The sequence below is a fragment of the Cebidichthys violaceus genome, unplaced genomic scaffold (genome assembly GCF_023349555.1).
Source record: "Cebidichthys violaceus isolate CVI_PGR_0920_01 unplaced genomic scaffold, fCebVio1.0.p SCAF_82, whole genome shotgun sequence".
Taxonomy (NCBI): Eukaryota; Metazoa; Chordata; class Actinopteri; order Perciformes; family Stichaeidae; genus Cebidichthys; species Cebidichthys violaceus.
Genome location: NW_027176967.1, coordinates 472248 through 500183, shown reverse-complemented (window position 1 = coordinate 500183; position 27936 = coordinate 472248). Strand labels below are relative to the sequence as shown.

Genomic DNA, 27936 nt, shown 5'->3' with positions numbered 1-27936 from the left:
TTGATGAAACCGTAGGCTATTTACATAACACGTATTATTCTTTTCTTCTTCTTCTTTTTTTCTAAAAGTGTCTTTGAATTTGGTTAAGGCATACTTTTGTCTGCAGATGTTCAGTGAGCCGTCGTTGGTGGTTAATTTTCCTTCCGACCAAGTGGAAAAACCATCAGAATCCATGTCACTTGATAGGCTTTTCAGAAACGTGGTGTAATTTGGAACTTTTTCGGGAAATTCACTTACACAGTGACGTTTCCATTTGCATTTCTGCTTGGCGCAACACCACCACATAAGAAACGATTTATTCTTAAGTAATGTGAAGGTGAGATAAAATCAAACTCTTTATCTTCGCCTGCACTGATGTGCTTCTGCCGCGGACGCGCAGCTTTGTATTGAAGCAACAGGCGATAAAGCGCACTGGAAGAGGAGAGCTAAAATATATCTTCCTTCCAGCTCCGCCGGACTCAAACTGTAACAACCACTTGTTATTTTGTCACATTGCTGCACCGTGCACAGGACATGCACGTGGATAGCTTTACGCGCGGCGGTGGTGGTGGTGGTGGTGTGAATGAAGAAGAGGTTGATGCAAGAGGAAAGAGGGCGGTCAAAGTGTGACGGTAAACAGAGTGCCTTGCTCTGACAACGGTTTCACTCCCAGCGCCTATTCGACTGCGCCGCGCACGTGGAAGGTATTGTTAGCCCAGGGCACAGCTCCCACCACACGCATGCTTGAAAAGACCTCCACGCACTTGATGCCCGCTTTGGTGATGCCATGCCCCGCAACCACAGCGGAGACGAAGGCGGCACCGGGCTCTGGATGAGGACATCGCCGGGGCACCGTACCGATGGCTACGGCTTGAAAGATGTTGAGTCCGGACGAAAGATGATGAACAACGCGGGAGACGGTTTGCTGTCAGCAGGTGCTACCGGGTCGGAGAGTCTGAGGGGGAAGCAGGGAGCCCGGCTGAGCCTCCTGGGGAAGCCGCTCATATACAGCGCGCAGAGCGGCCGGAGAAACGTGCACTACCGGCGGCTCCAAAACTACCTGTACAACGTGCTGGAGAGACCGAGAGCCTGGGCGTTCATCTACCATGCCTTTGTGTAAGTTTATCTTCATCATTTGCATGTCGGGTAGTCTGTTGTTAAGCTCTGGAGTCGCACACCTGTTGATGTTGTTCCACCCACTCTGCAGGAACTTTTTTCGCACGGAAACACTGAAAATGACGCAAATGCAGAATGCAACCTGGCTTTATCTAACAGGAATAGATCGCTGCGTGAATTTTGTTTCACACATGTTTTTACACATCCCTTTGTCACTTTTGTGACCGACATGATGGTCGACATGTGACACGTGATAAAACGGTAGGTGTCATGAATGTACAGCTCATCTTGAACAATATAGGCCTATGTTACTGGATGGTCACCTCTTCACCACAGGGGGTTTCACAGCTTGCATAGAAAATCCCCTCTGTGCTGTTTGAATGAACTCATTGAAATCCATGTGCAGTGATGCAAAGATATCTGAACTGTACATCATGTCCCTTGATGACTGTACAGGAATCTTTGTTTTTGCAGTGGATCTTACATTTAATTGATCATACTCAACTCTGGGGTTAGTACAATTGCAGTTTCACTACAATATGAATATGTTGTAGTAAACATCAAAGACTGGCGTCTTCTTCATTGGCTTCTGCATATATAAAGCAACTTTCACATCTAACACTAAAAAAACTAAACTCAGGGTCTGTTGGCTCCTGAAGTTCAAGAATCAGGAACATTTTCAGCCTTCTGTCTGCTCTCCATCATTTTTGCAGCTGCATTTGATTTCCCGTGTGCAACTTGTGTTTGTGGCATCATGACTGTCTCTGAGAGGAAGGAAGTTGAAACACATGGCGCCTGTAGACTAGAGCACTATCTTTTTTGGTGTGTGGGTTTATGTGTGTGTCTGTGCACCAGGAGGAGTGCTTGGAAAGAGTGATGGTGTGCTGCTTGAGCTACTGCACTTAATCCATGCAGCTCATGAAACTGATGACTGGATATTTAAAGCATCGTTGAAGAAGCAGCTTGTATAAAATGAAGTGTGTGTGCCTGATACGTGTGCTACTGTAATTCACTTTTACCACCGTTTGAAAATGTGCAGCTCTTTACAGGCAGATTCAGACTATAGACACAGTCACAGTGGTACAGCCAAATGAATAGTGAAAAGTGGAAGTGCTGGAAGGTTAGTGATGTAAGGACTACTAACTACAGTAGCCGGCAAGCTAATGGCTAAACACACAAGCAAGTCAAGAAAAAGCTAGCGCTGGTCTGAGCTTCTTTTTATTTTCCCTGCACTGTCTACTCCCTCTGGCATTTAACTCTCAGGATTGTAGATCTTTTTTATTCGATACCTATTCAAAATAATGTTTTTTTAAGGGGGACAATATGTTTATTTAGACTTATTTGGACCATTGACTGTCTAACAACTGTCTAAAAACGGTCTCTTTAATGGAGCAGTTAATACTCCAACAGAGCAGGCTTAGTGTTACATAAAAGTGGATGGCACAACAAAGCAATTAGGCTGCAATAGCATCCTTCAATCTAGACTCTCCGGCTCTGCGTTACCTGTCTTAACAGTGCCGACTAAGGTCAAGAGCTTAGGGTGACTCAGGGCTATTGGTCAACAGGGCTAAGTCAAAGTTTTACTAAGTTGAATTCCACACAGAGATATGGACATATTTATTCAACTCTTGTGAGTGAATCCACTGATTGCAGTAATTCCAATTGATCTTACCACAACATTGAGCTGTTTTTAAATGCTGTATGTGGAATGTGTGACTGGGCATCAACTCCAACAAGTCTCTCCAAAGCTCAGGAACTGGACTAAATTAAATTATTACATTTATTGGGGTGTGAAAAGTGTTTCGGACATCAATTCAGTTCCAGTCATTTATGAGGCAAAGAGGATTTGCAATGATGTCAATGGGGGTCAACCAGTTCAATGATAACCTCCCTTATCCTCTGTTATTAGGGCCATCATTTAGAAGAGACACCATTGGAGCTCCACTTTGGTCTACACTTTTGCTTAAATGTTGAGTCAAAAATGCTAATTTACATATCTTATGAAAGTGTTGACTCACTACACCCACAAGCATCCTCAGACTTGCACTCATTTTTTCTTCACATGAGTGTTCATGAACGTTAGGAATTCACGGTTGGGTGGCTGGCAATTTGGTGAATGATTTGTCTTCTATTCCTGTGGCAGCAAGCTTGAACTGGAGCAATGGAGGTACTGAACTCCCACTCGGGCTTTTGCTCTCTCTCCTGTGATGAATGCTGCTGTGGTCAGTGGTCTTGAAAGTTTTACTGGTCTGCTGATATGACAATTGTTGCAGCTGAGAGCCTCAGTGTCATTGTTTGCAGCTACAGAATACGATGATTTCCATGGCCAGCTGATATAAAAGCTACTGTAGTTGCGGTTTCAATTTCCAATTTCTCAATTTCTTGTAAAGCCCTCTGAGGCTAACTTGTGATTTTGGGCTATACAAAATAAATTTAATTGAATTACTGCTATAAAAAAAAAAATCTAATTTATCAATGTTTCTTTTAACCAGAGTTATGTACTCATATATTATTATTTTACTCAATAACTGCTGTTTAGCAGCCAGTTTGCACAAAGTAACAAGTTGAAATGTACTGGAATTATACCCCACAGGGCAAGCCTTATCTCTTCAGGGCCCAAGGGGAGGTTTTTAACCTACACAGGTAGTTTAAATGTGTTTAAAAACCTACTAATTTGAAAATAGATGTGCTGCCTTTAGGTTGCCTTGTTTGTTTTTCTCCTTCTTTTTTTTTCCTGATTGAAAAGTTAACTGCAGTCCCTGACTGGCTGTTCCCTGGCACTAGAAAATCCTTGAGGACTAGGGATGTGCATTTTAAGCAAAAATACTATTTGATAATTATTTGAATATTTCCCCCCTCTCACAAACAGTGTGTATAGCTGGTACAGTTTCAATTCTGACTAGAAAAACGACTACCGTGACGTTTTCAGAATTTTACCATTGGAAATAGGCTGGCAGTTAGTGAGATAAACTTAATACAGTGCAATTAAAAGTACAGTAGTTCTGTGATTTCTGAACATTAAAAAACGTATGTATGCATTGATTTATTGTTACACCACCAAGGTTTTTAGAACATAATGTAGTCTGCTGCTGTACTAACTGTTTTTGTACCTTTTACGTGTCTTGCATAAATTAGAGCTAATATGTGTTTGCTTTCCATGGAGCACACTCCTATACCTTTTATCTTCAGGGTGCATGAAAATGAGGATTACAGTGAAGTGGTTGTCACTGCAGGGAGCTGCATAATAAAGAAGAAACCTGTATGTTTCTTTGCTATATAGTTCAGTCTTTAGTATACAAGCTAGAATCAGAATACAAATATAAGTAAAAGATCTTTAAAACTGCAATGAGTTTTTAGTTTTTTGGCCACTTAATGGCAGCAGAAACCAGTTGTGAAAACAGTATTGGCATATAATCGATCACCTTTTAGGTTGATATGTCAAACCTTGGGTCCTGTGTGTATCCACCTTAGGAATGTGAACCCAATATTCACCCTCTCTTAGCTCAGTTTTTTTTAGTCTCTACCAACTCCTGAGGGAAATATCTGGCTCTTTAGGCGCTAAATGCTCCACGATGTTAACCTGCTAGTTGCAAAATGTGTTTGTGCTGAGTTGGCAGTTTTTACAGCTTTTTCGATGACAAAACGGATGCTTTTTGAAGCTAAAAACAATGCTATGAGAGTAATGGTAGTGGACCAAACCTGTAAAGTTGTGGCCCAGACAGCTAAACAATGAGCTGAAAGTGTTATGGTTATCCCACAGTACCCAGATCAAGTTTGTGATTAGCTGGTGAACATAGGGGATTATTTAGCAGCTAAAGAGAATGTTTTTTTCACGTGAGCTGGAGAAGACCAAAACAGAGCTAAAAAGAGAGTGAATATTGGATTTGTTACATGGACAGAAACACAACTCCAAATTAACCTGTAAATAGGCAACTTTTTGCTAACTCATTTGTCATATCAACTCTAGAGATGATAATATATTTCTGTTGTGTTTACATCTTGTTTCCCTGCCCCCAAAAAAGTGACAAGCATTTCATATGGAGGTTTTCATATGGAGTAAACTATCATTGTAATCCATATGAAAACCAATGCTTGTCCATATTTCTTGCCAACATGTATTGATTCCATTTATGTGATATGTATGCTTTTACCACAGGTGTATGTTTCCATGTTTTTTAAATTGCCCAAATGTATTTTTATTCTCATCAATATGGGTAGAGTTAAATCCAATATACGGCACATGGCAGGCCAGTATCAGCTGATATTTTAAGCACACATAACTTTGGATTCAGTGCTGGTACATAACGTGAGAATATGATCATTATATTCTGGAGTGTCATTTTGTGTAGAATACACTTTGAATATGTCATTGTCTAGGGACAGTACTCTAAAAAAGCGGTTTATGGCGGGACACATTTAATAATCCTCAAATATAATCCTTTTTTATACCTCCATGTCCATCATCCTTTTTTATCAACTGTATCTGTGGGGTGACCGTGGCTAAGTGGAGAGCAGGGCCGTCCTTCAATCAGAGGATCCGCTAGTCGCATGTCAATGTGTCCTTGAGCAAGACACTTAACCCCAATATTGCTCCCGTAGCTGTGCCTACCGTGTATAGATAAATACTGAATTGTAAGTCGCTTTGGATAAAAGCGTCTGCTAAATGACTGTAATGTAATGTAATCTCATAAATCACTTAATCAAAGCTTCTGTGATAAAAGTCTTCATGTGGTGAAAATGCAATATGATTTATTCCTCAGGTGGTGAATGATACTAAATTGGCCAAGCTGTTCTTCCTGGACAGCTGAAGTGCCATTTTGGATAGAAGAAGTTCAATTTCACCATCCACTGCTTTCAGGAGGCAATAAAAAAAAGCTCTTTTCCTTTCTTATCTGCCTTGCCTGAGCCGACACATTAGGAACAGGTCAGAGGAGCAAATACGCTTACAAGCTTGCCCTCGCAGCATCCAGTTAGCATCCTCTGTTTGACATGCCCACACAGCATATCCTCATTGGCTTTGATGCTCAAAGAGCTATTTAACCTTCAACTGTGTTTGCCTTTCTAACACAAATGCCTCCAGGTGAAATTACTTCTTGAAAATTGTAACACAAATGATTTACAACATCAGGGTCAACTTTGACGTGTATAGTAGCTGTATGGTTATTTGATTTTTCAAAATACAAGCCAGCAGGAAATGCAATGTTACCATTTAAGAAGGACGACAGAGATACTGCCGCCCCATTTGACCCTGTAACCATTTATTCTATTCATTGATAGTTAAATAAATGCAAATATCTTGCTCACGTGTCTCTGCCGTTGCATTTTCCTATATACTGTATCGCTATGGCAAACATGTATATTTTTATCCTTTCTCAATGTGTGTGACAGCAGCAGGACTGAGCCAGTCTTTGTGCTGATTGAGTTGTGCCTGGGTCCCAGCCTGCCCTCCTTCCTGCCTGCACACACACATACACAGTGCTGCCATTCATCTCACCTCTGGATTAACAAGCTCTTATCCTTGCAAGTATGTTTGGGGGCAGGCAAATGTGGGGGGAAAAGGTGTTCCTTCACCTCAGGTTTCTGAACTGGCACGCTGAACTACCGGAGTGGTGACATGAACTCGCTGCTCTCACTTGTTAAATGACTATCAGTCGCTTTATTGTTAGAAATACTTGAATTTATAGGCTGCAGTAAAGGATGCTGGCACGTCCTAAAAGCTGTTTGGTAGACATTGTTGGGTATTTGAAGCCAACAGACACAATAAAATGTTCAGTAGACATCTGAATGACTAATGACGCTGCTTGGAATCTCAGTGCTGTTATGTATTATATTTTGAACTATCGTTCACAGCCATTGACATTCTGTCACTTGAAAATATCTGTTTTCATTGTAAACCCTGTCTTCATTATCTCTGTGAGAAGCTTATGCTCTCTGGTGTGGTAGAAGTCTCAGTACTAAATTTAGAAAGCCCTCTCTGCAGGTGCTGGTGTCTATGCCTATTTTCCATTCATCTAGCGATGTTCTTAACCTGTGTGAAACATAAGGGGGTTTTGTGTCAGCACACAGTCGGGGCTCATACTTTCGTCTTTTGAGAGTGTGACTCAAAGAAAAGAGAAGCTTCTTATGAACAGCCAGAGTTTACTTCAGTACATGTTTCGAAGAGAAACTGGCTGGTTTGATCAGCACATTAAAGACATAAAGCAGAGGTGTGATGTCTTTGTCCAAATGGTGGTTGCTTAACACTGTGTCAGTGAAAGGGTGACCAGCAGAAGCTGTGTCAAGATGGTCATGGGCGTTGCATATGCGTCAGTGAGAGCTTGATGAAAGGAAGTGAAAGTCTGATTCAGATGTGGAAGGACAGTATTTGTCAGTTTTAATGTAACTTTTCAATGGTAGTGTATGCATTGAGTTGTGGTTATGTGATGCTGATGTCAATATGTGTTTGGGCATGTCTTAAATTATTGTGGTTTCCATATGTTATTCCCTTAGCTGTATATTTTACACTACTAATTTTCAGCATACCACAATTTTTAGAGATGAAATTCCTGCATTTCAGTTGGTTCCCACTCATGTCACTACAGTACGATAAGAAACTGTCATGTTTGACTGGGGGGGGGGGGGGGGGGTTTAGATGCATCGCGTTCCTCTCATGAACAATTATGACTCAATAATCGGAAATTTAAAACTCAATTATCGGAAAATTAAAACTCAATTCTCTGTAACACAATATGCGTGACATCCATTGCCACAGAATTTTGTGTCACCGTAACTGCAGTTAATCACTGTATATATTTTTCCACATATTTCAGAAAGCGTTGTTTTTGTTTAAGAGCTGAATGCTCATTACCTATAACAGGATGATTTGTTTGAAGAGAAGTCTATATTATTTATTTGTGAATAAGGGCAGCTTGTTATGTCACATGACTCAGAACATGCTGAAGTCTGGGTTTTTACTACGAGGAAGCTGCTACAGGTCCAATTTTATTAATTTTCTTGTTGGTTCTATTCGCTATGCTTGTAAATGTAACCCTCTGGTTTACACATATCTTCTATTAGTTACTAATAATAGAGATTTATAATCGCATCGTAGCCCTCTGAATCGGAATTGAATTGTGAGGTGCCTAGAGATTCCCAGCCCTATGTTTGACCATGGCACATATCTTAGGCAAGTATTTCCTCTGACTCTCCCATGCATTTTTCTGGCACTGTAGATTGTGAAATAGTGAATTTATTGGGAACTATTTTCAGCTGTGGAATAATATCCATTTGGTGTTTCAACAAATATTTCTGGCAGCAGGATGATGTTTGAGGGAGTCATCGTAACAAAGGAACATGTCATCCTCATTAACAGATCATTGATTTGTTTTTATTAGTTTTGGACAACAATGGAGCCCTATGGCACAGAGCAATAAGTAATATCAATACATGTCAGTAGGATCAGTGTGTACAGATGAAATTCTCTGTTTCTACAATATTTAATCCTTTACATCCAGTGGTCTTACTGCCACATCACTTTTAATATGGTTCCTTACTTACTCTTCAGCTCAATCAAAACAAATAACTCACAACAGGTCTTCTTGATCGCAATTATTTTCATTATTTGGAACATGAACAATGTGATGTAAGTGTGATGTAAGCAACCAATCACATGCATGTATTGTATGGATGTATGTATGTATATGCAAATCACTTTGCAAGTTTGAATCCAATCAGAGGACAGTCACAGCTTATTAGGCTCGCCTGCTGTAGGGCTTTACTCAGTTTACTCAGAGGGAGTTCCCCTTGCTCTGTTCCCCAGGGAGTTCCCCTCACTCTGCTTTCAAAGATGTTCTTTCTGTAAACACAAAGACAAGACCTTGGTACAGCACAAGCCTATTCACATGCATTCTGGGCATTGTGCTTCAGCTAAGAGAAACATAATTTAGCTAAACAGCACCTGTTTACCTCCTTTGACGGACTGCTGCGCTTCAGCGCCTCCCACAGCGAGCTGGCAAGGAGTTTATTCACTTGTACTTTGTGCAAAAATGCACACTGAAGCTGCAATCGTAGGTGAGGTTTTTTTTCCACCTGGCTGGCTGCCCTTTTAACTCTCACTGCCTAATATGAAGGTTTTGTGGCTGATGGTCCCAGCAAGTCATTTTACAGTTTGCATCTCATCCAATCATACAATTTGCGATGCCTCCTCCAGATATTTCACATCATTTTTGGCAGTCCTCTCATCGAGTCTTCTTTCTCTCCCAAGAAAAGTTTCATCACAGAATTGTAGAGGCATCAGAATGACCTACACCATCAGCTGTGAGTGGTGTTAAACGTACATCTCTGCAGTCTTTATCACCTCTTCCCTCTTATTGTCCCTTCATCTCTCCCCCCCTGTGGCCTGTGCAGACAGTGCTGCTTGTTTGCTGTGCTTATGTTAGCACTGTGGCAGAAGCCAGTCTGTAAAACAAAGAGAGTAGCAAAATGTGCGCTCTAACCTCTCTTCGCAGCCTTTTTCTATTGTTGTTTTAGTCTTTCCTCGTGTCTGAGCCTTAATCATGAATGTGCTGGCAGATGCTTGCCTGGAGGGAAGAGATACAGAGGGAGTTAGGCCGCTTGACTAATTTGGAGATCTGAGTGTTATAGTTCATCTGATATGGATTGTGACACAGGCAGATTGAGGCCAAATAACTGGGTTTATCTGATGATCGCTGAGGTGCTTCAGAAGACCCCCAAGTAAAACTCGCACCTACACAACCAGCCAGCCTCCTAATATGTTTTTGTACAAGCAACAGCAGCAATCCCTCAAAGCGTCTGAGAAATCCTGAAGTAGAATATTACGTTTTGAGTGCTTTCATGTTACTATAACAATTGATGCTGCCATCTTGAGACTGCTAAACACTAGGGAAAAAAGATGTTTTGTGAGTGTTACAATAAGAAATTGATCAAATAAAACAGAGAGCGCTCCTGCCTTTGTGTGTATCTGTCATCCACTGATGGTGCCGGCCCTACTGGCCATGCTGTCACTGCTGTTTCATCGTGGCAAGCAGTTCATTATGGCTGATACAAGCCATGCCCTAGCCACTGCTACTATACTATATTTAGACATGCAGCAACCAGTTTAATGTTCATGGGTCCATGGGCATGTCATGTCCCTCTGGGAACAACACAGCTACCCCTGGACACCCCTTACCGCCCCAATCTGATACCTAATGTAGGTCTTCAGGTCTTTTAATTTAACATTGCGTGTGTTTCTGGGTTTCAACTTTCTGTGATTTGAGTTATTCTCCAGGATGGAGTGAACTTAGTTAGCAAAATGTGACCATTTCCACTTTTATTTCCTGTGTCTAATTTGCATAGAATAAAACTCAATGAAACACATATATCACCAAATTGTAAAGACTACACAAATTAATCTGATATTGCAGCTAACAATAAAAGACCCACAGTATCAAAAGGTACTCTTGGTTAAAAAATAGCACCATTGTGGCTTGTTCTAGTGTGACGTAGGCTGCACACTACAGTAGTGATAATGTGAAAGGGTAGGGGGTTCCATGCAAGGACAAAGGATTTACCACCATCTACAGTCACAGCCAGGGTGAGCATGCATGCTGAATATTGGCCCTTACCGGGGTGGGGGTAGGGGGTGGCATGGCAGCACATCAGGGGGATACAGGTCCGGGCATTGCTCCAAGGCACTCTGCTTGGCACAAGCCTGGTAACGCTGCAGTGTAGTTGGTGACATGCCAGAGGCCTTTTGACCTCCCTGTCTTACCCACAGGGGCACCACTGCAGCTGGATAGCACTGCTGACCCCAACTCACCGCCCCCACAACACAGTGCGTAATAGACATTTTTTATGGCAGGAATTTTGTCACATCATTGTACAAAAAGCTCAGAAGAAATTGATGACATTAACGATGGCTCAGTACCATTAAGTGTCCCATAAGCTATTCCAGTAAGCAGTTATACATATTATTATTTAATACACTGGTGCTTTTCCTATTATGACATGTCACAATGTCTTCTGTTAAAGACCTGTGTGTCTCCACGCTAGGAAGAAGCGAAAATAAGAAGGGTAAAGGAAAATGGAGGCAGACAAACAATGAATGACAGCGAAAAGGGGGACGTTAAGACAGTTGAACCTTTTTCTGGTTTCTGTCTGCCTGCAATGCTGTCATTGCTTCCTGTTTCCTGTTGCATTACAGCAGTTTTTTGAGAAATCTTTAGCTGTTTCCCAATATTGAATTTAATCCCAAATGCCCATCAAAATGGGCTTTTTCTCCACTGTGTGACAACGAGATTTGTGAAAGGCTTGTTTGCACTACATGTTATGACATAAAAAAAACTTCATGTTGAAGTTCAGACATCCAGAAAAATAAATTAATATCAGTCCTATCCCCGTTACCCAATGTAGCAGTGAGCTACACAGCCCCTCTGTTTGGGAACATAAAAAGCTCAGTGTGGGAACCTCCGTGAAGGGCAACCTCACTCAACTCCAAAACCAACAGCCAGCTTGGATAATGCAGTACAGTATGTGTTTTTCGAGATCACCAGGTAATGCAGAGTACTCGGGTCTCAAACGGTCTTGTCAAAATACCCTTTTAAAGCGTTATCATTTATTTTAATTTCATGAAATTAGTCATTTTGTGATCTTCTGGGATTTTGCCATAGCCAGGTTAATGTTTTATGACTCAAAGTTACAAGCGTCAGGGGTCAACTCATTTCTGAGTCTGAATTATGTGAGAGGAAGCCATATTTTCTGGTCAACTACAATTTTTTCCCATAGTATTGCCCCCTCCCCCAGGCGTATTGAACCAGTGAGAGTCTACAGAACTATGCCAAGGCTTACAGTCCCACATACACGACCCGGCCAATGTAATTTCTTATTTGTCTTACAACAATGGAAACTGGAAAATGGTCAGCTGGGTTTACAGGACTGAGGTTAAAGTGCTGAGGTATGGATGGTTTTAACCATTACATTTTTCTGTTAGCACTTTCTTTTAGCTCACTTGTCAGAACATATTAGTGGTGAGTTTGGCCCCGAGATCACCTCTGGCAAAGTCTTCTGTCATCTAGATACAGAGTGTTGTGTGCATGTGGGTTTTTTATTTCAGGAGGGGGGTTGGGGGCTGAAGGAGTGCACATGCTGCTGACATGAAGAAGTCTTCATGTGCCTCCACTTTTTAAAACTTTTTTGAAGGCCTCTGGCTGTGTGTGTGTGTGTGTGTGTGTGTGTGTGTGTGTGTGTGTGTGTGTGTGTGTGTGTGTGTGTGTGTGTGTGTGTGTGTGTGTGTGTGCGCGCAACGTGTTTCCATAGTGTTATGTCAGCTCCTACAGCTGCAGCAACTCTGCCTTTCTTAATGCTATTGTATGTATGTTATATTTGAAATATGATGAGTACACATAATGTCAGCATCTATTGTAAAAGGACTTAAACTCTCGAGTGAAATTAATCCCATACACAAACATCACAATGGTGGCTAATATTAGAATGACGGTTAGCTCAACATATATCACCAGAGCTCCTTTATAGCTGCAATGAGTTTCCATCACAATATGAGATGAACAAAAGAGCTGCATTAAGGCTAAAATCATCCAGGCCCATATTACAGGTGCATCAGAAAATGCAAAATAATTGAATGTGCCATTGAGAAGATGGTCCCTGAAATAATGAGGATAATTACTCCAAACACAGGCAAACTTCTGTGACAAAGAAGAACATTAATGTGGGTCTTCAGCTTGCTAATTATATAAAGTTATATTTCCTCACTGTCTGCCATTTTAGGATTTCTGTAAGAATTGCATTTTTCCCGATTGGATGGCGAGCACTTCTGTTCTGGCAACTTCTCAGAAACCCCCTTATTGTCAATATACCTTGGAAAGCCATATATCCTCTGAATGTCCAAGGTCTCTAGTTTGGTGCTTATGAAGTTTCAGTGATTATCCTAGAGGTCACAACAGGTATTTTATACAGTGACGTCACGTTTTAAAAAATTGTCTCACTACAATAAAATTGCTTCTTTGGGAACTAACATCACCGTACATAAATACAATTGAGCTTCCCAGTCATACCCAATTTCTGCACTTCCAAGACTGTTTAGGGTCACCAATGTGCAAAAATATTAAAATACACTATTTTTATAATTTAAAATAACACATTTATACTGCATGCAAAATAACTTGTGAGCTCAGGAGACTCGTGGGTATGCATATATCCTATTTTCATTCAGACATCTCGAGGGGTGATGCCAGTTTTCGCTGGAAAAAATGTAGCCTAACTTTGAGGCGCTATTCATCCCCCTTTCATTCAAAAACTGAAATGCCAAAATGCCAGTCACATTTTCTTATGTTTGGAAGGAGCCATGGCTAGCTGTTTCTCTCTGTATATGCTTTCTTCAAACTTTTGAGCACAGCATGGGAAGTCAAGTATATGATATGTTTGGCGTTGTGGCGTTGTGGCCTGTAGTTCATACAGTTATGAGAGTGGTATCAATCTAATTCTTGGCAAGAAGGCGAATAAGAGTATTTCCCAAACTGTCAAACTATTATTTAATTGCAATACATATCAAGTGATATTCTTTAATTGCAATACATATCAAGTGAAGCTTTAAGTGTGAAGCTACTCTGGGTTTCATAAAGGAAATGAAAATGGCCTTTACCCAGGATTGTCTGATGACTGAACTTCTTGTAATGCCTCTAATCATTTGCACAATTGTGATATGCTTCATTTATCACCAGGACATATTATTCTTGTACCTCATGGTAAAATGATACTTGTTATTCTCACCTCTTGATCAAAGCTTAAGAGTGGCCAGTGTGACGAGTGTGTGTATTTGTGTTCTAGTATTAGAGACAGTTGCTGTTTTGAAGGGTATAAAGAAGTGTGTGTGTGTGTGTGTGTGTGTGTGTGTGTGTGTGTGTGTGTGTGTGTGTGTGTGTGTGTGTGTGTATGATGGAAAGAACAGTGGGAGCATGGCAATCTGTCAGTGTGTACTGTGTTTCTTTCAACATTAGTATTTTTACAGACGATACAATATCTCAACTGCGCCGTACTTGATGTTCTGAAAGCCAGGGTCAAATCATGTCCACTCTAAATCCAGCATAACCGATGTTGACTTTGTTACAAACTGTGCGTGCAGAAAGCTTGTATCCAGGCCATAATTCACGATGAATCCCAGACAGCAGCTTGAATGTCAGTTACTATCCCAACATAAGTCTGTTAAATTGACTTTGATCTGCTGCCCATTGCTTTTGTTTGCCAAGTCATGGCTGCCTGTTGCTCGACAAATCAACTCATAAGTGTTTGTCTTTGCAAAATAAGCTTGACCCCACAGCATGGCAGCTCGTGTGTCAGGGGGGAGGGATGGGAGGGAGGGTTAGATTTTGGGAATCAAGCTGAGCAGGAACACAGAACAGCTGCTTGTTGGAATAACAGAGTGGCTGAAATGACTGCACCACATGGGTCATGTTACCCACCTGGACTTTTAATAGGCTAGCTTGACTGCAGAGAGAAAAGACTAGTATGGCGTACAGTAGCCTGATCACATATCATCGATGAAGCATTTCGAAAGGTGTGTTGACAGAGGAACAAATCGCCTTAGTGTGTTCTTTGTAAAGGTTTGTTGTAAACTGAGAAGCTTTGGACGAAACACTTTTCCAGACATGTTCTCCCCAAAATCATTTTTTTTCTAAGATATTTCCTAATTAGGAGTATGAGCTGTACTTTAATATTGATAGTTCATCATTGATTAAATTCTCTGGGTTTCAGCTCTCTGTTGGAATCTCCATCAGACTGTTTTGTCACAGCGATTAAGTCAGGGGTGTCAAACTCATTTTCACTCTGGGCCACATCAGCATTACGGTTACCCTCAAAGGGCCGGTTGTAACTGTAAGACTGTAAATGTAACTACTCCTAAGATATTGTTAAATAACTGTCTCTGCATTTGATTATTGTTTATTCAAGTGTAAACATATTGTACATGCAGTTATATAAATGTAAAAATATATTTATTTACTCTATCAAACTTTTAAAGAAAATAGTAAAGACATATCAAACACAAGTTTTTACAATAGCTTTGTTCAAAGCTTAAAATCCTTTCAAGGGTGCGTTTGCACAATCCCGCGTGAAGTATTTCATCTGTTGTAAAGCCACGTGTAAAGTAGTCTTCAATGTACTCACAATCTCTTTCCATGTCAAATGTAGAGTAACAGCCAAAGAGCTGCTTCTATGACTGTTGTGTTTAAGTATTTCATAATTTTGACTTTCTATCTCATCATTTTGACTTTCTACCTCATAATTATGACTTTCTATCTAATAACTTCGACTTTCTATCTCATAATTTCGACTTTCTAATCTCACAATTGCGACTATGGGGATATTTATATTATGAAGTGTAACTTTAAATTATTATTATTTTTGAAAGAAAATTTGTACTTTTTTTTTTTTTTTTTTGCTGGCGGATTTGCGGGCCACATAAAATGACGTGGCGGGCCGGATCCGGCCCGCGGGCCTTGAGTTTGACACCCCTGGATTAAGTCATGCTCTTGCTCCACTGGAGCTCGATTCTACATATGGCTACTGTGGTTTTTGGAAAAATATTTGTCAAAGTCATTTATACTTTAGACTGGCTGTGGTGGTGAGGATTGTGAAATAGAATTATTGCTCTTGGCAGTTTTCAGGGAGATGGAAAACCAAACATCATTATTGGTTTTATAGGAGATTTTAATACATTTTAATGAGAGATTTTATTCATAACTTGTATTCAGATCTAATCCTGAAACTATAAATTCTGCATATTTGTTCTCCGCAGCTTGCATGTGCTCTTGTGGCTTTGTCCATTTTCTCCTTTGCGGAAAATTGACATTAAAGACACAGCCAATTGTTTAGCACACCCTCAGCTCTTGCCAATTTCCTGTCAAGATTAAGCACTAGTGTACTTTGTAAATATCCCAAAACCACAGGCATTTCAATATAATCTCACTTTAAATTGTAAAAGTAAATCATGTTACTGTAAGCGAGCTGCATGTCTACGTACAGTATTTCTCTGTATTCTCATTACTACCTTTGCCAGCTGTCTAATACTATTCCATTATGTTTGGTATTGCGTTGTGTGTGTGTGTGTGTGTGTGTGTGTGTGTGTGTGTGTGTGTGTGATCTTATCTCATTGAAGCCGGGATTTTCTCCGGTGAATTTGTTTCAGAGGAATGAATATTCCTCTGACAGTTTGACTGGTGCATTTCCACTTGTGACAGTCAAGTGGCAAACAAATCCCTTTTCCTATTATGTGGTGGACCTGTAGATCGAAGTTGGTGAAAGAACCAGCAATAAATGCAAGGAGGATACGCTACTATACAAATCAAATAGTCCCACACGAGTGTAGTGATACCAATTGAGAATAATAACATTAAGTATACATTTAGTATAACTTCAGATGTAAAAGTATGAAAACATTGATAAAAGCCGTCATATCTAGCATCTAGTTAGCACCTGCCTTTTTTAAGACACATGAACTGTATTTACTGACATATTTTATATCGTAAAGCAAAACTTTTAAATCTATTAAGTTTGTATGAAGTGCAGACCTTATTTCAGGCATCTAACCTAAAACCTATTTTTTTAAAACTCATTGACTTTGAGACTAGAGAACAGGAAGTGCAAAGATGCTAAATCATTACCGGCTTTTCGGACTCATTCCTGCACTCTCTTACAAAAGAAAAAGAAAAACATAAAAAAACAGCTGTCAAAAATAACTTTATTATGCCAAGTTATGCCTGATATGTCAGGTTGAATTTTTGGACATCTGGAATATTTCCATTTGGTGGAATTTTGCTGTCTGTATATTTTTTTTCAATTTATTGTCCTTTTTAATTTAAAGGTTCCCTGATAAGTGCTGTCTCTATGACACCTCTGCACACAACCACTGGTCATGTTTAGCATCACCCAAAGTAGTGCTTGGCGGTATGACCAAAAATTTGTATCACGGCATTTTTTAAGATTCTGGCGGTTTCATGGTATATCACGGTATTTTTTCTCCCTTGACTGTGTTTTTATATAGGTTTATAGTGGCTTACTCTACTGTCAGGAGCAGTGACGTGCGGTGAGGTTCGTGGCTGGTGAGGCATTGACACTACATAAGTCAGATTTACAAATATATGAACCCAATAGAGTAGCTTACATCACCATTCAATTGGCAGCTTGCACATTGACTACTGGTTGTTTTTCATATCAGCATTCTTTACACACACATAGGTAAGGTACATAATTGATTCCACCGGGAGCATGTGCATCGTGACCTGCTCCACTGACCTGCCCCACCGGGAGCATTTCAGAAGCAGAGGCACCACCCGCGAAAATTGTGAGATTCCGCGATAATCTGTGTAACAACCACGGATGTATAAAGAGAACAACAAACACATAAAAGGTTACTTTACCTGTCCGACGTTGAATTGCTGTTGATTTGTTCATATTTCCTTGTTTTTTGAGACATTTTTAAGCTTGGATATAGAATCTTACATTTTTGTGGTCGAAGCAAAATATAAGAACAAAAGTGTAGAAGAAGAGCAACGACAGAACAAGCATAAACCCGACCCGTGGGCTCTCGCACGCCCTCTTCTTTGAGGCAGAGGTACTGTTTGCCTCCTCTGTGTGCTTTTTCACTGCGGTTTCTGTCAGATCAGCAACACAAAATATGTTCTACACATACGTGAAATACATTACCTATTCTATGTAAAGAAAGGACATATAATAAAAGTGTCTACAAATATTACAGTGGTGACAAACAATGAGAAAGCAAAAGGCACGGCTCAACCCAGTTAGTGAGGGATTGCGCAATCTGAGGTGAGGCACATTCGTCGCTGCCTCACCTCCTGTCTCCTCTGTTTAAACAGGACATGCGCTAATTCAGCGATTTTACAAATGCGTGAAATTATTGGAATCATACAGAAATTACATTTATAGCACAGATCTGTAGAGACATATTAATATTTATTTTATTTTAGCATTATTTGTTTTTTACTTTTCATGACAGGTGAGGCTCTGCCTCCCCTGACCGCACGTCCCTGGTCAGGAGTACATAGAATGTAAAAACATTTTAATGTCATCATGTATAAAGGCATGATTACTCTAGGGTTTGCTTTGACCCACAAAATGTTACAATATATGAAGGAATCAGAATGTATGAAACAGTTGCAGAATGTAAAACATGTTTATTGTGCAAACTGCAACGTAGTAAAAACAGAACTTAAAGTTTTACAATTTTAAGTGAATTTAAACTGACCTACACTGTTGTAGAAAAGTGGGTGACTGTACGTAGCTCCGCTTCCAGCTTGCTTCGGTGTGGTTCGTATAATGTTGGGATCGCAGTTTGACTGAAGTATTTTCGCCCCGGTAAGACATACCTTGAATCCAATGTTTTAATCATTGCTCTGAACCCGTCTTTCTTGACCGTCTGTAGTGGGACCAAAACTTCCAAACAGCAGACACAGCTCCTCTCTTGGGCACACATTGTATTGGTGCATCTCCGGTCTCTCTTTGTTCATCCTGCATCGCTCTTTTCTGTTCTTCAATGTAACGTTACTGTAGCGACGAAGCTTCTCCCAGCTGTTAACAGACTAGCTAATGGGCTAGCTAGCGAGCTGTACCCAGCATGCCGTTCGGCTTTTATAAATGTACATTTATTAGTGTTACAAATTGTTTGTGTCACAAACTGTTGTGTGCCGTGGTGTTGCCCTGTTAAAGAGAGTTAGTTGTGGGTTATTAACTGTTGTGTTATACCATAACTTGGGGGTCCCTCTCAATACACAAGTAGCGTTAGCTCCGACCGTAGCGCTCTTCACACGAACAATATATTTTGCTGCCTGTTGAAGAGTTACAGCAGTTGTTTCGGCTATGCACCGGTATGACGGTGTATGAAAAATTCATATCATACGGGAAATTAGCCCAGCACTAACCCAAAGTATTATTGTTCAAAACTCACCCTGCTTTCAGGAACCAACTTGTTGTGCCTCAGAATAACTTTTTAACAAACAGTGGCGTGTGACAAATATCTAACATCATGGAATGATGCTGTCAGATGTGTCGGAGGCAAGTCTTTACTGAACCCAAAACATACTATCTTCACAGGTCTATTCTGGTTTTAGAATGGCCGTTTGCCCTTTGAAAAACACCAATTGAGCCAAATGAATCCTTCACACAGTGGAAAATAGAAAAAGCTCCCATACAGCTGGCATGCATTAAATCCCACATCGTCCCAGTTCTGTCTTTCAAAATCTATTTTTTGTTTTGTTTTTGTTGCTAATTGAGTCCATTTTTCCCTGGCCTTTTTTTGACATGGGATTACAGAGGAATTCTTACAGGGTTAGGTTGTTTTGACTAGTTCTGTTCCTTTGTGACTTTGGCAAGTGCATTTGCCAAAGAGTGGCATAACTTGTTGTTCTCCCTATAATCATGCTTGGAGCCAGTGTCTTGTTTTAGTGTGAATTTTACGTTTATGACTGAATACAAACTGAATAGTTTCTACCAATTACCCAGCTGTAAGTAGGTTTTGCTGTCATAGTATTTATATATTCTATCCAATTAAAAATTACATGATATTGATTTTCTTGCACTATGCATGTATGCCTGCATTTATTCATTTTCCAACTTTGGCACCATGTTGTTTTACCCAGTTTATTTCCCCTTTTACTGAATCCGATTAGGTATGCGTATAAAATGCCTGATAAAAGCAAAGTGAAAATTATTGCAGCTTCCTAAAAACACAGTAGTCAGGTCAGAGAAGGTTTAACAATGGTAAATATATTTTGCATCTTGCAAGACTGTTAAGGCACACACGAGATATAGAGACCATACTGTCTCTGTCATAATGAATATATTCTTTCAACCTGAGACTCTGTAATCCTGTATCTTGGCTTCTGCCTGGCTACTCGTGAATAGAAAAATATAATGACTTTTGAACAGATTGTACTGCTTATGCATCAGTGTCGCTCTATCTCTTTCTCTCTTTGTGCACCTGGATGAACGTTAATGCATACCAAGCAGCTTCCTCCTCAACCATCTGCTGCTTCATCCTGAAAGGCCTCTGATCCTCGGCCTTATGCTCAGTCTGCTTCAACCACTTACCTGTCTTCCCTCCAGGGCTTCAGGCAGCAACCTTACCTTTACGGTAACCTGAACATGGTTGGGCCATTTAGTGCAAAGTTCAGCATTTCTATCACCAGATCAAGCTCAGAATCCCTACAAAGCTGTAGAGAAGGAGCTGGGATCAATCAAACATATGATCAGACCACCAATGCAGTGGTTCCCAATTTTTTTTTGGTTCGGCAGATGAGCTCAAGTACCCCTTCCTTGGTAACTTCATTGATTAGATTATTCCTCCACGACTTATTTTGGACTTTTGGAAAAATTGTGAGCTTTATGTCTTGACGTTAATGTCTGTGCCGCTATGTGCATGGTAAACCTATCATGTCACACTGTAAATGTGACCGACAAGAAAAGAAAATATGAATTTGACATGTGATCACTGGTCATGACCCATCAGCTGAAAAACGACTGGTTTATTCACTGATCGATTTTATTACCATCTGGGGTACAAGTACCCCTGGTACCCCTGGTACTTGTACCCCTTGTGGGTAATCACTGCACTAATGCATCTAGTCAGGTCAGGTAGTTGGATGGCATTTTGTATCCATGAAAGAGCTGTATCCTGTCCTGAGCTGCAGCCTCTATTTTTCCTCCGTGTCAACAGAGTTATGACCTTCCCCAGCGGAACAACTTTCACTCCAGTGAACAGCTGCTGTTTACCCCTCTCAATCACAGGCAGCTAAACACCCACCAGACCACTAATGAAGAAAATTGCATCATATCATGCTCACTGCAATGTAACTTAATGATGCTCCATGCTCTATCACACAATCTAGCTGTAGCCTTTTTAACTGGGACCACCCACTGTTCTTACAGGCGTTTACAAGCATTGAAGCACCGTGTCTGTGTGGGCAAGCGTCTAGAAGACTTGTCTGTCATGGGCATTTCGAGCAGTAAAACTACCACTGAGAGCTGTTAAATTCACTGTTTTACACACTGTTTTCCTCTTACATGCATTCAAGACCTTAAGACTTGCTTTTTCTAAGGATAACTAATTTGTTGTTGTAAACTTTTACATTGTTATGGTGTCTGCTGTATCTTTAGAACTCAGGTTTGGTTAAATAATTGGGGAGAAGATGTGTCTTATGAGTGTGTGTGTGTGTGTGTGTGTGTGTGTGTGTGTAATGGTGATTCCTCCATTTGAGGACAATTGTGAAGCAAGACTCATTACAACTGAACCCATCAGTGACGGAGAGATAAAGGCCTTGTTTATTATGGTACTGTAAACACGGTTTGAAGTTGCATGCTTATTGGCTTATTTCTAATTAAACTGGTAAAGCAGAGGACTAGTTAAAAACAGCCCTCATATGTGGTCATGCAGGCTCTACAGACAACAGCCATGTTATTGTTCCATGACAAATGTTAGATTTTTATCTAAATAGAAGATTTTTTTCTTGGAGAAGACATGTTTTCAATTTGAGTAACATTGACAGCAAATTCTAGCACAGCAATTTTGATGAATATGAAGTGAGGAGTGTGGGGAAATGCCATGACATAGATCTTCAGTTTTTAGCTAATATTTGTAGATGTATGTAACGTAAATGTCATGGTTGATGGCAGGGCTGAACGATATAAGAAAATAATCTATTTGCTATTATTTTTAGACAAATATTGCAATTGTTATACGCAATTTAAAAAAAAACAAAAAACAAAACAAAACAAAAAACGTTCCTTAATTAATTTTATAGTATGACCAACACAACATTGGATACAATCAACATATACACTGCTGGTTTATGTAGGCTTGTTCTACTTGCAATTATGAAATGATAAGAACAACATATCTTTATTTAGCTATTGATATAACATATTAAAAATATATATGAATCTTACAGATCTCCAGTCACTTTCAATCACACAACCTTAAGTGCAGAAATATCAAAAGAACAAATGTGTATATATATTTGTGTGTGTATATATATATATATATATATATATATATATATATATATATATATATATATATATATATTCTTTAACACTACATTGCCATGTCTGTTTGAATTCAATTGATCGTTCTGGGAGTTTCTAGAGGGTTTGGAGCAGAAGTACCTTGTCCACCTGCAGTGTGTGCCTCTAAAGGCTCAGCTGGGCGCCATTTGCATCTGCTATCTGCTCCACATGATCATTATGTAGGGCCATGGTCAATCATAGAGGTTGGCAACAGCTCCACTGCTGCTATTGCCTTGAGACACATAGCAACACACCAAACTATTTTTTTATGCTCTGCATTGTCCTTTCTGTTATTATGGACCGATTGGTGGAAGAAAACAGCGACACAGGTGTTTCATGGCAGTGTTTGATTGATTCAATGATAATAGTAATGCCTACACAGTGGTTTAACCCTACACTGTATAAAATATGGACCTAGTCTCCATGACATTACCTGAGATTTCTGAAGAGCCCTTGTGAAACTGAAAGTGGGTTGCTGCAGCTGTCGCCATCTTGCCAGTAACAACAAAGCGTAACTCTAAAAATGGGCAATAGGTGGATTGTCAGAGGAGCTAGCCTTTCTATTCATTTGACCATTAAAATCGCTTTTACACTGCATGTCATTCACCCATTCACACCCATCCATACTCAGAGGAGCCGGGCATTGAACCTCCAATCTTCTGATTGAAAGAAGACCAAAAACGTTTTTTCATACCAGACTGTTAAGTTGTTAAGTTGCTGTAAAGTTGGGCATTTTAACATTGGGGGTCTATGGGGATTGAATTGCTTTTGAAACCAGCCTCAAGTGGGCCTTTGAAAAACTGCAGTATTTAGCACTTCTGTCTTGACTTAATTTCTCAGCATTGGAGGTTGCTGCTTGGCTATAACTCACCTTGCCCCGTGATGTCTGTGACATTGTTGTGTGCTCACTGGTGCAGTTATTTTTTCAAGGGGTAAATGACACTTGACTTTACATATTGTCTCAAGTCAAGTGTCACCACTCCAAGTTGTGGAAACAGGCTGTGTAGCATCTAGTATGTAGAGTCATACAGTGCGCTCAACCTTCTGAGTAATGGCAGTTTTTCACAAGTTAAACATCTACATTAAAAGTACTAAAAAGAAAAGAGAAGCTGCAGCCTTAAGCACTGCTGCTGTGGCCAATTAAATACAGGCACATTCCTGGTAGATTCATTTCTAATGTAAGCAATGTATTTCTATCAATTTACCTTGTGATATTCACCATGAAAGATATAATGATTGTTACTGTGATTGCTTTTAAAAGTAGGAATTCGGCAACTGAGCAGACGTATGGCGCGAGGCTCCGGCGAAATGATTATACTTTACTAACTAAATCAAGCTATTTGTGACCTAAAATATTTCTTAAGATACATTTCATGCGATGTTGAAAAACCGAGGGAAAGGCCAACCTCCTAAAGACGCCAAAAAGACAGACTTTGAAACTCTATCTGAGGAAGACACGGAAGAGGTAACTAGCAATATGCTAACCCATGAGGAGGCTAGTAGCAATGAGAGCCAGATTCTATCGGCCATACAGTCCATGAGGAACGATTTTTCTATTAAGCTACATGAAGTCATTTCCTCCAACCGAGAGATAAAAGAAGCTGTAGGGGCATTTTCTGAAAGACTTACAGAAACTCGCATTAGCACTGCGGAAGACTAGGTCACTTCGCAAGCAAAGCAAGCCGACACCACGTGGAAAAGAGTCCACAAGCTCACCTCACAGGTGGAAGAGATGGAAAACCTACAACATCGCTCCAATCTAAGACTGGTTGGATTACCCGAGGGAGCGGAGAGCGGGGATGCGCGTACATTCTTAACGGCATGGCTGCACAAGGCTCTTAACATAGATGCAGAAGAACAACCGGTAATCGTTGAGCAAGCCTACAGGCTGGGGAGAATACCACTGCAGACCCAGGATCAGCAGGGTCCAGACAGAATACGACCATGGATTCTCCTGGTGAAATTCCTGACCTACCGAGACAGAGACAGAGTTATGAAAGCAGCACTTCTGAAAGATGAAATCAAAGTTGACGGTGGCCGTGTCATGTTCTTCCCGGAGTTTTCAACTGAGGTCCAAAGACAGAGAAAACTTTTTGACTGAACGAAACAGAGCCTGCGCCAAATGCATGTGGTGTATGGATTTCTGTACCCAGCAAAACTGCGAATTCTACACGATAGAACCTGGCACCACTTTACTTCACCAGCCCAAGCTGAAGACTTCATCCGGAAGATTAAGAAGGGGAACAAGAGCGATCGTGATACATAGCAGGGATCATCACCTGAAGAGTAATGAATATCAGAGAACTTTGGCTGAATGGTGAGGTGGTCTATTCACCGTTGAATTCTGAGAGTCTGTTGTGGTAAGCTTGAACTGATGGCGAGTTAAGATTATTATTGGCATAGGACAGGTTCAGACTTTGACTAGGCTAATGTTCATTCAGATAGGCTAACTACTAAGATACTTTATTATATTAAGGTCACAAACGAACATTGTTCCATCCGTATTGACATGCAGTTCGTCGGAGTACGCCCAACTTATTTTTTTTTCTAAGATCTGGTTGCTATACTGCTCCTCCAGAGGATCAGGGCTCAGTCTAATTGGGATCTGGTCGGCGGGAGGGAGGGGAGATGTGGGTGTTCATCTGCACAGGGTGTAGGTTAGGCCTACTGTTGCCTCAGTTGGGAGAGGCCCTTGTTATTATTTGTTCCATTTGTTTGTTTGTTTATTTTGAAGGCACACTATTCACTTTATCACATGGCATGGTTAAAAAGTTGGTTGAGGTAAGCTTAGTTTGCTGACTTCATCACGAGTAGTGACACTAAAATAAATATTATTTCATGGAATGTTAGGGGTCTTAGGAAGATAGTGAAATTAAAACAAGTAATGTCGAGACTGAAACAGCTAAAAACAGATAGCTTTTATTCAAGAAACCCATTTGCTTTCCAGTGAATACATCCCCTTGAAAAGGAGGTGGCCAGGTCAGGTCATATCTGCCTCATTCTCCTCTCATGCAAGAGGGGTAGCAATACTTATTCACTCATCTGTTCCATTACGAGTTTACAATACCATACAAGACACAGCAGGCAGATTTGTTATCGTCCAGGCTCTTTACTAAATCAAAATATTAATTTAGTATGTCTATATGGTCCTAACAACGATGATACACAGTTTTAGAATAACCTGTTCCTAACTTTATCAACATTGCATGGTCACATTTGCATGGCAGGAGACTTTAACTGTACTCTTAATCCAACACTGGATAAATTATCAGGTGTGAACACCTCACATACGCAAAGTAGGAAAGTAATGCAACACTTTATGTGCAAGTTAAATCTTTGTGATATCTGGAGACAGAAGAACCCTTCCAGACGGGAATGTCACTCTGCTACACAATTCTTACTCCCACATAGACTATTTCCTCATTTCTAAGTCTATGATACCTAATGTGAATGACTCATTGTATAAAAGTATTGTCTTTTCAGATCATGCTTTACTACTAGTCAATTACACTGTCAAAGCAGCCAATAAGGGTCCCACTATATGGCGATTGAGCCCACGATGGTTACATGATAATGAGTTTTTCAAATTTGTTGGAACCAATATTGATGTCTATTTCGAAGTCAATACTACTCAAACATCAGCGTCTACATGATGGGAGGCATTCAAGGCTTACATACGAGGCCAAATGATCAGCTATACAAGCAGCATATCTAATAAACAGCACCTAAAATTGATGGAGTTAGAAAAAGATATCAAAGAACTTGAGACAGAAATTAACCTTAATGATACAAATGAGACTAGACAGAGACTGCCCATTCTTAGAGCACAGTATAATGAATTATCCACAAATAAAGCATTATATAGCGTAATGAAACTGAAACAGACATTCTACGATCAAGGAGAAAGGGCAGGGAAACTTTTGGCCTGGCGTTTAAAGTCAATGCAGAACGAAAGATCAATTTTAGAAATTGAGTCAGAGAAAGGGACGACAATTACTAACCCACAAGAAATAAATAGCACTTTCCAGACATTTTATTCTAAATTGTACACGTCAGAAAGTCCAGCCACATCTTACAAAATCCACAGCTTCCTAGATCAGATAGAAATACCGTTCCTTGGTTAGAGTGCAAAACTGGAACTCAACTCCCCAATTGCAATATCTGAGTTGTCAGAGGCCATAGACAGTATGAAAGGAGGGAAAGCTCCAGGACCCAACAGTGTTCCTATTGAAATCTACAAAAAATTCAAGGACAGGCTACTGGTTCCTTTACTGAATATGCTTAAAGAATCACTTGAAAATGATGAAGTGCCCCCATCTCTGCGGAACACACTTATAACCTTAATATTAAAGCCAGGTAAGCCCTCCACAAAGTGTGAATCCTACCGCCCCATTTCCTTAATTAATAATGATGTGAAAATATTAGCAAAACTGCTTGCCAGAAGGTTGGAGAAACATTTGCCATCTATTGTGGCCTTAGATCAAAATGGATTTATTAAAGGAAGACAGGGCTCTCACAATATTCGTAGACTGATGAACATTATATATGCCAAGAAAGAAATACCTGATGTGGCTGTGATAGGACTTGATGCAGAAAAGGCCTTTGATAGGGTCGAGCATGGATACCTATTTGAAGTGCTTAACCGTTTTGGATTAGGCAACTACTTCCTTAGTTGGATCAAACTCTTATATCATGACTCAAGCGCTTCAGTAATGACCAACTATATGGTATCAAAACAGCTCTCTCTTTGTAGAGGTACAAGACAAGGATGTCCCTTGTCTCCTCTTCTTTTTGTCGTGGCCATTGAACCTCTAGCAATTGCAATTAGAGGCAATAGTGAGATAACTGATATCACAATTAATGACATTGAGAATAAAATAGGACTATTTGCTGATGATATAGTGCTCTTTCTGACAGACCTGAAACAATCTATACCTTCTTTATTAAGTTTAATACAAACATACGGTAGTTTCTCAGGTTATAAGGTTAATGCATCTAAATCTACAATCCTATTTTTGAAAAAATCTGAGAGATTAACTCCACCACCAAATACACCATTTAGGAACATTGTGGACAGCTTTACATACTTCGGTGTTAAAATCACACCTACAATAGAATCCATGGTACCTACTAACTATAACCCTGTGACTGAGTCAGTAGTTGAATCTATTAATAGATGGAAATCTTTGCCAATTTCCATGATTGGGCGTATTAATATTCTGAAGATGAATATTCTTCCTAAATTCCTTTACCTTTTTTTAAAACCATCCCACTTGCTCCTCCTTCTAATTTCTTTACTAAAATAAAACAGCTTTTTTGTAAATACATTTGGAACAATAGACGCTCAAGACTGTACATGACCCTGCTATACTTATCATATGACAGAGGTGGGTTAAAACTCCCTTACCTCCAGGGATACTATTGGGCTGCCCAACTACGAGCAGCCTCATATTGGTTTGAACACCAGTCAACGCTGCACTGGATAAGGATGGAGGAAACCACAACTTCCAAAATCCCCTTATATGTCTACCTTTATTCAGCTAAGCCACTTTGAAGAAATGCACTGCAAACCCCTTTGTTAAAAATATGCTGACAGTATGTCATGAGGTGTTAAGTTATCTTGGGGAAAAAACTCCTCTATCCCAATACTCACCTATTTGGGGGAACAGAAACTTTACGCCAGGTACTAACGACCCTGGTTTTAAGTTATGGGCAGACAGAGGTATCGGAAAGATTTCAGATTTGTATGATTGTGATACCCATACTCTTTTA

At 40.1% G+C, this 27936-nt stretch overlaps 1 protein-coding gene across 1 annotated transcript in view; it reads left to right on the top strand.

The window, feature by feature from the left end:
• Positions 1–706: 706 nt before the first annotated feature.
• Positions 707–27936, top strand: part of kcnq5b (potassium voltage-gated channel, KQT-like subfamily, member 5b) — a 180624-nt gene continuing 153394 nt past the window's right edge. Inside the window, exon 1 of the mRNA XM_068702268.1 lies at positions 707–1095. Coding sequence (XP_068558369.1) covers positions 767–1095 — 329 coding nt within the window. The 5' untranslated portion in view covers positions 707–766. The remainder of the gene's footprint in view (positions 1096–27936) is intronic.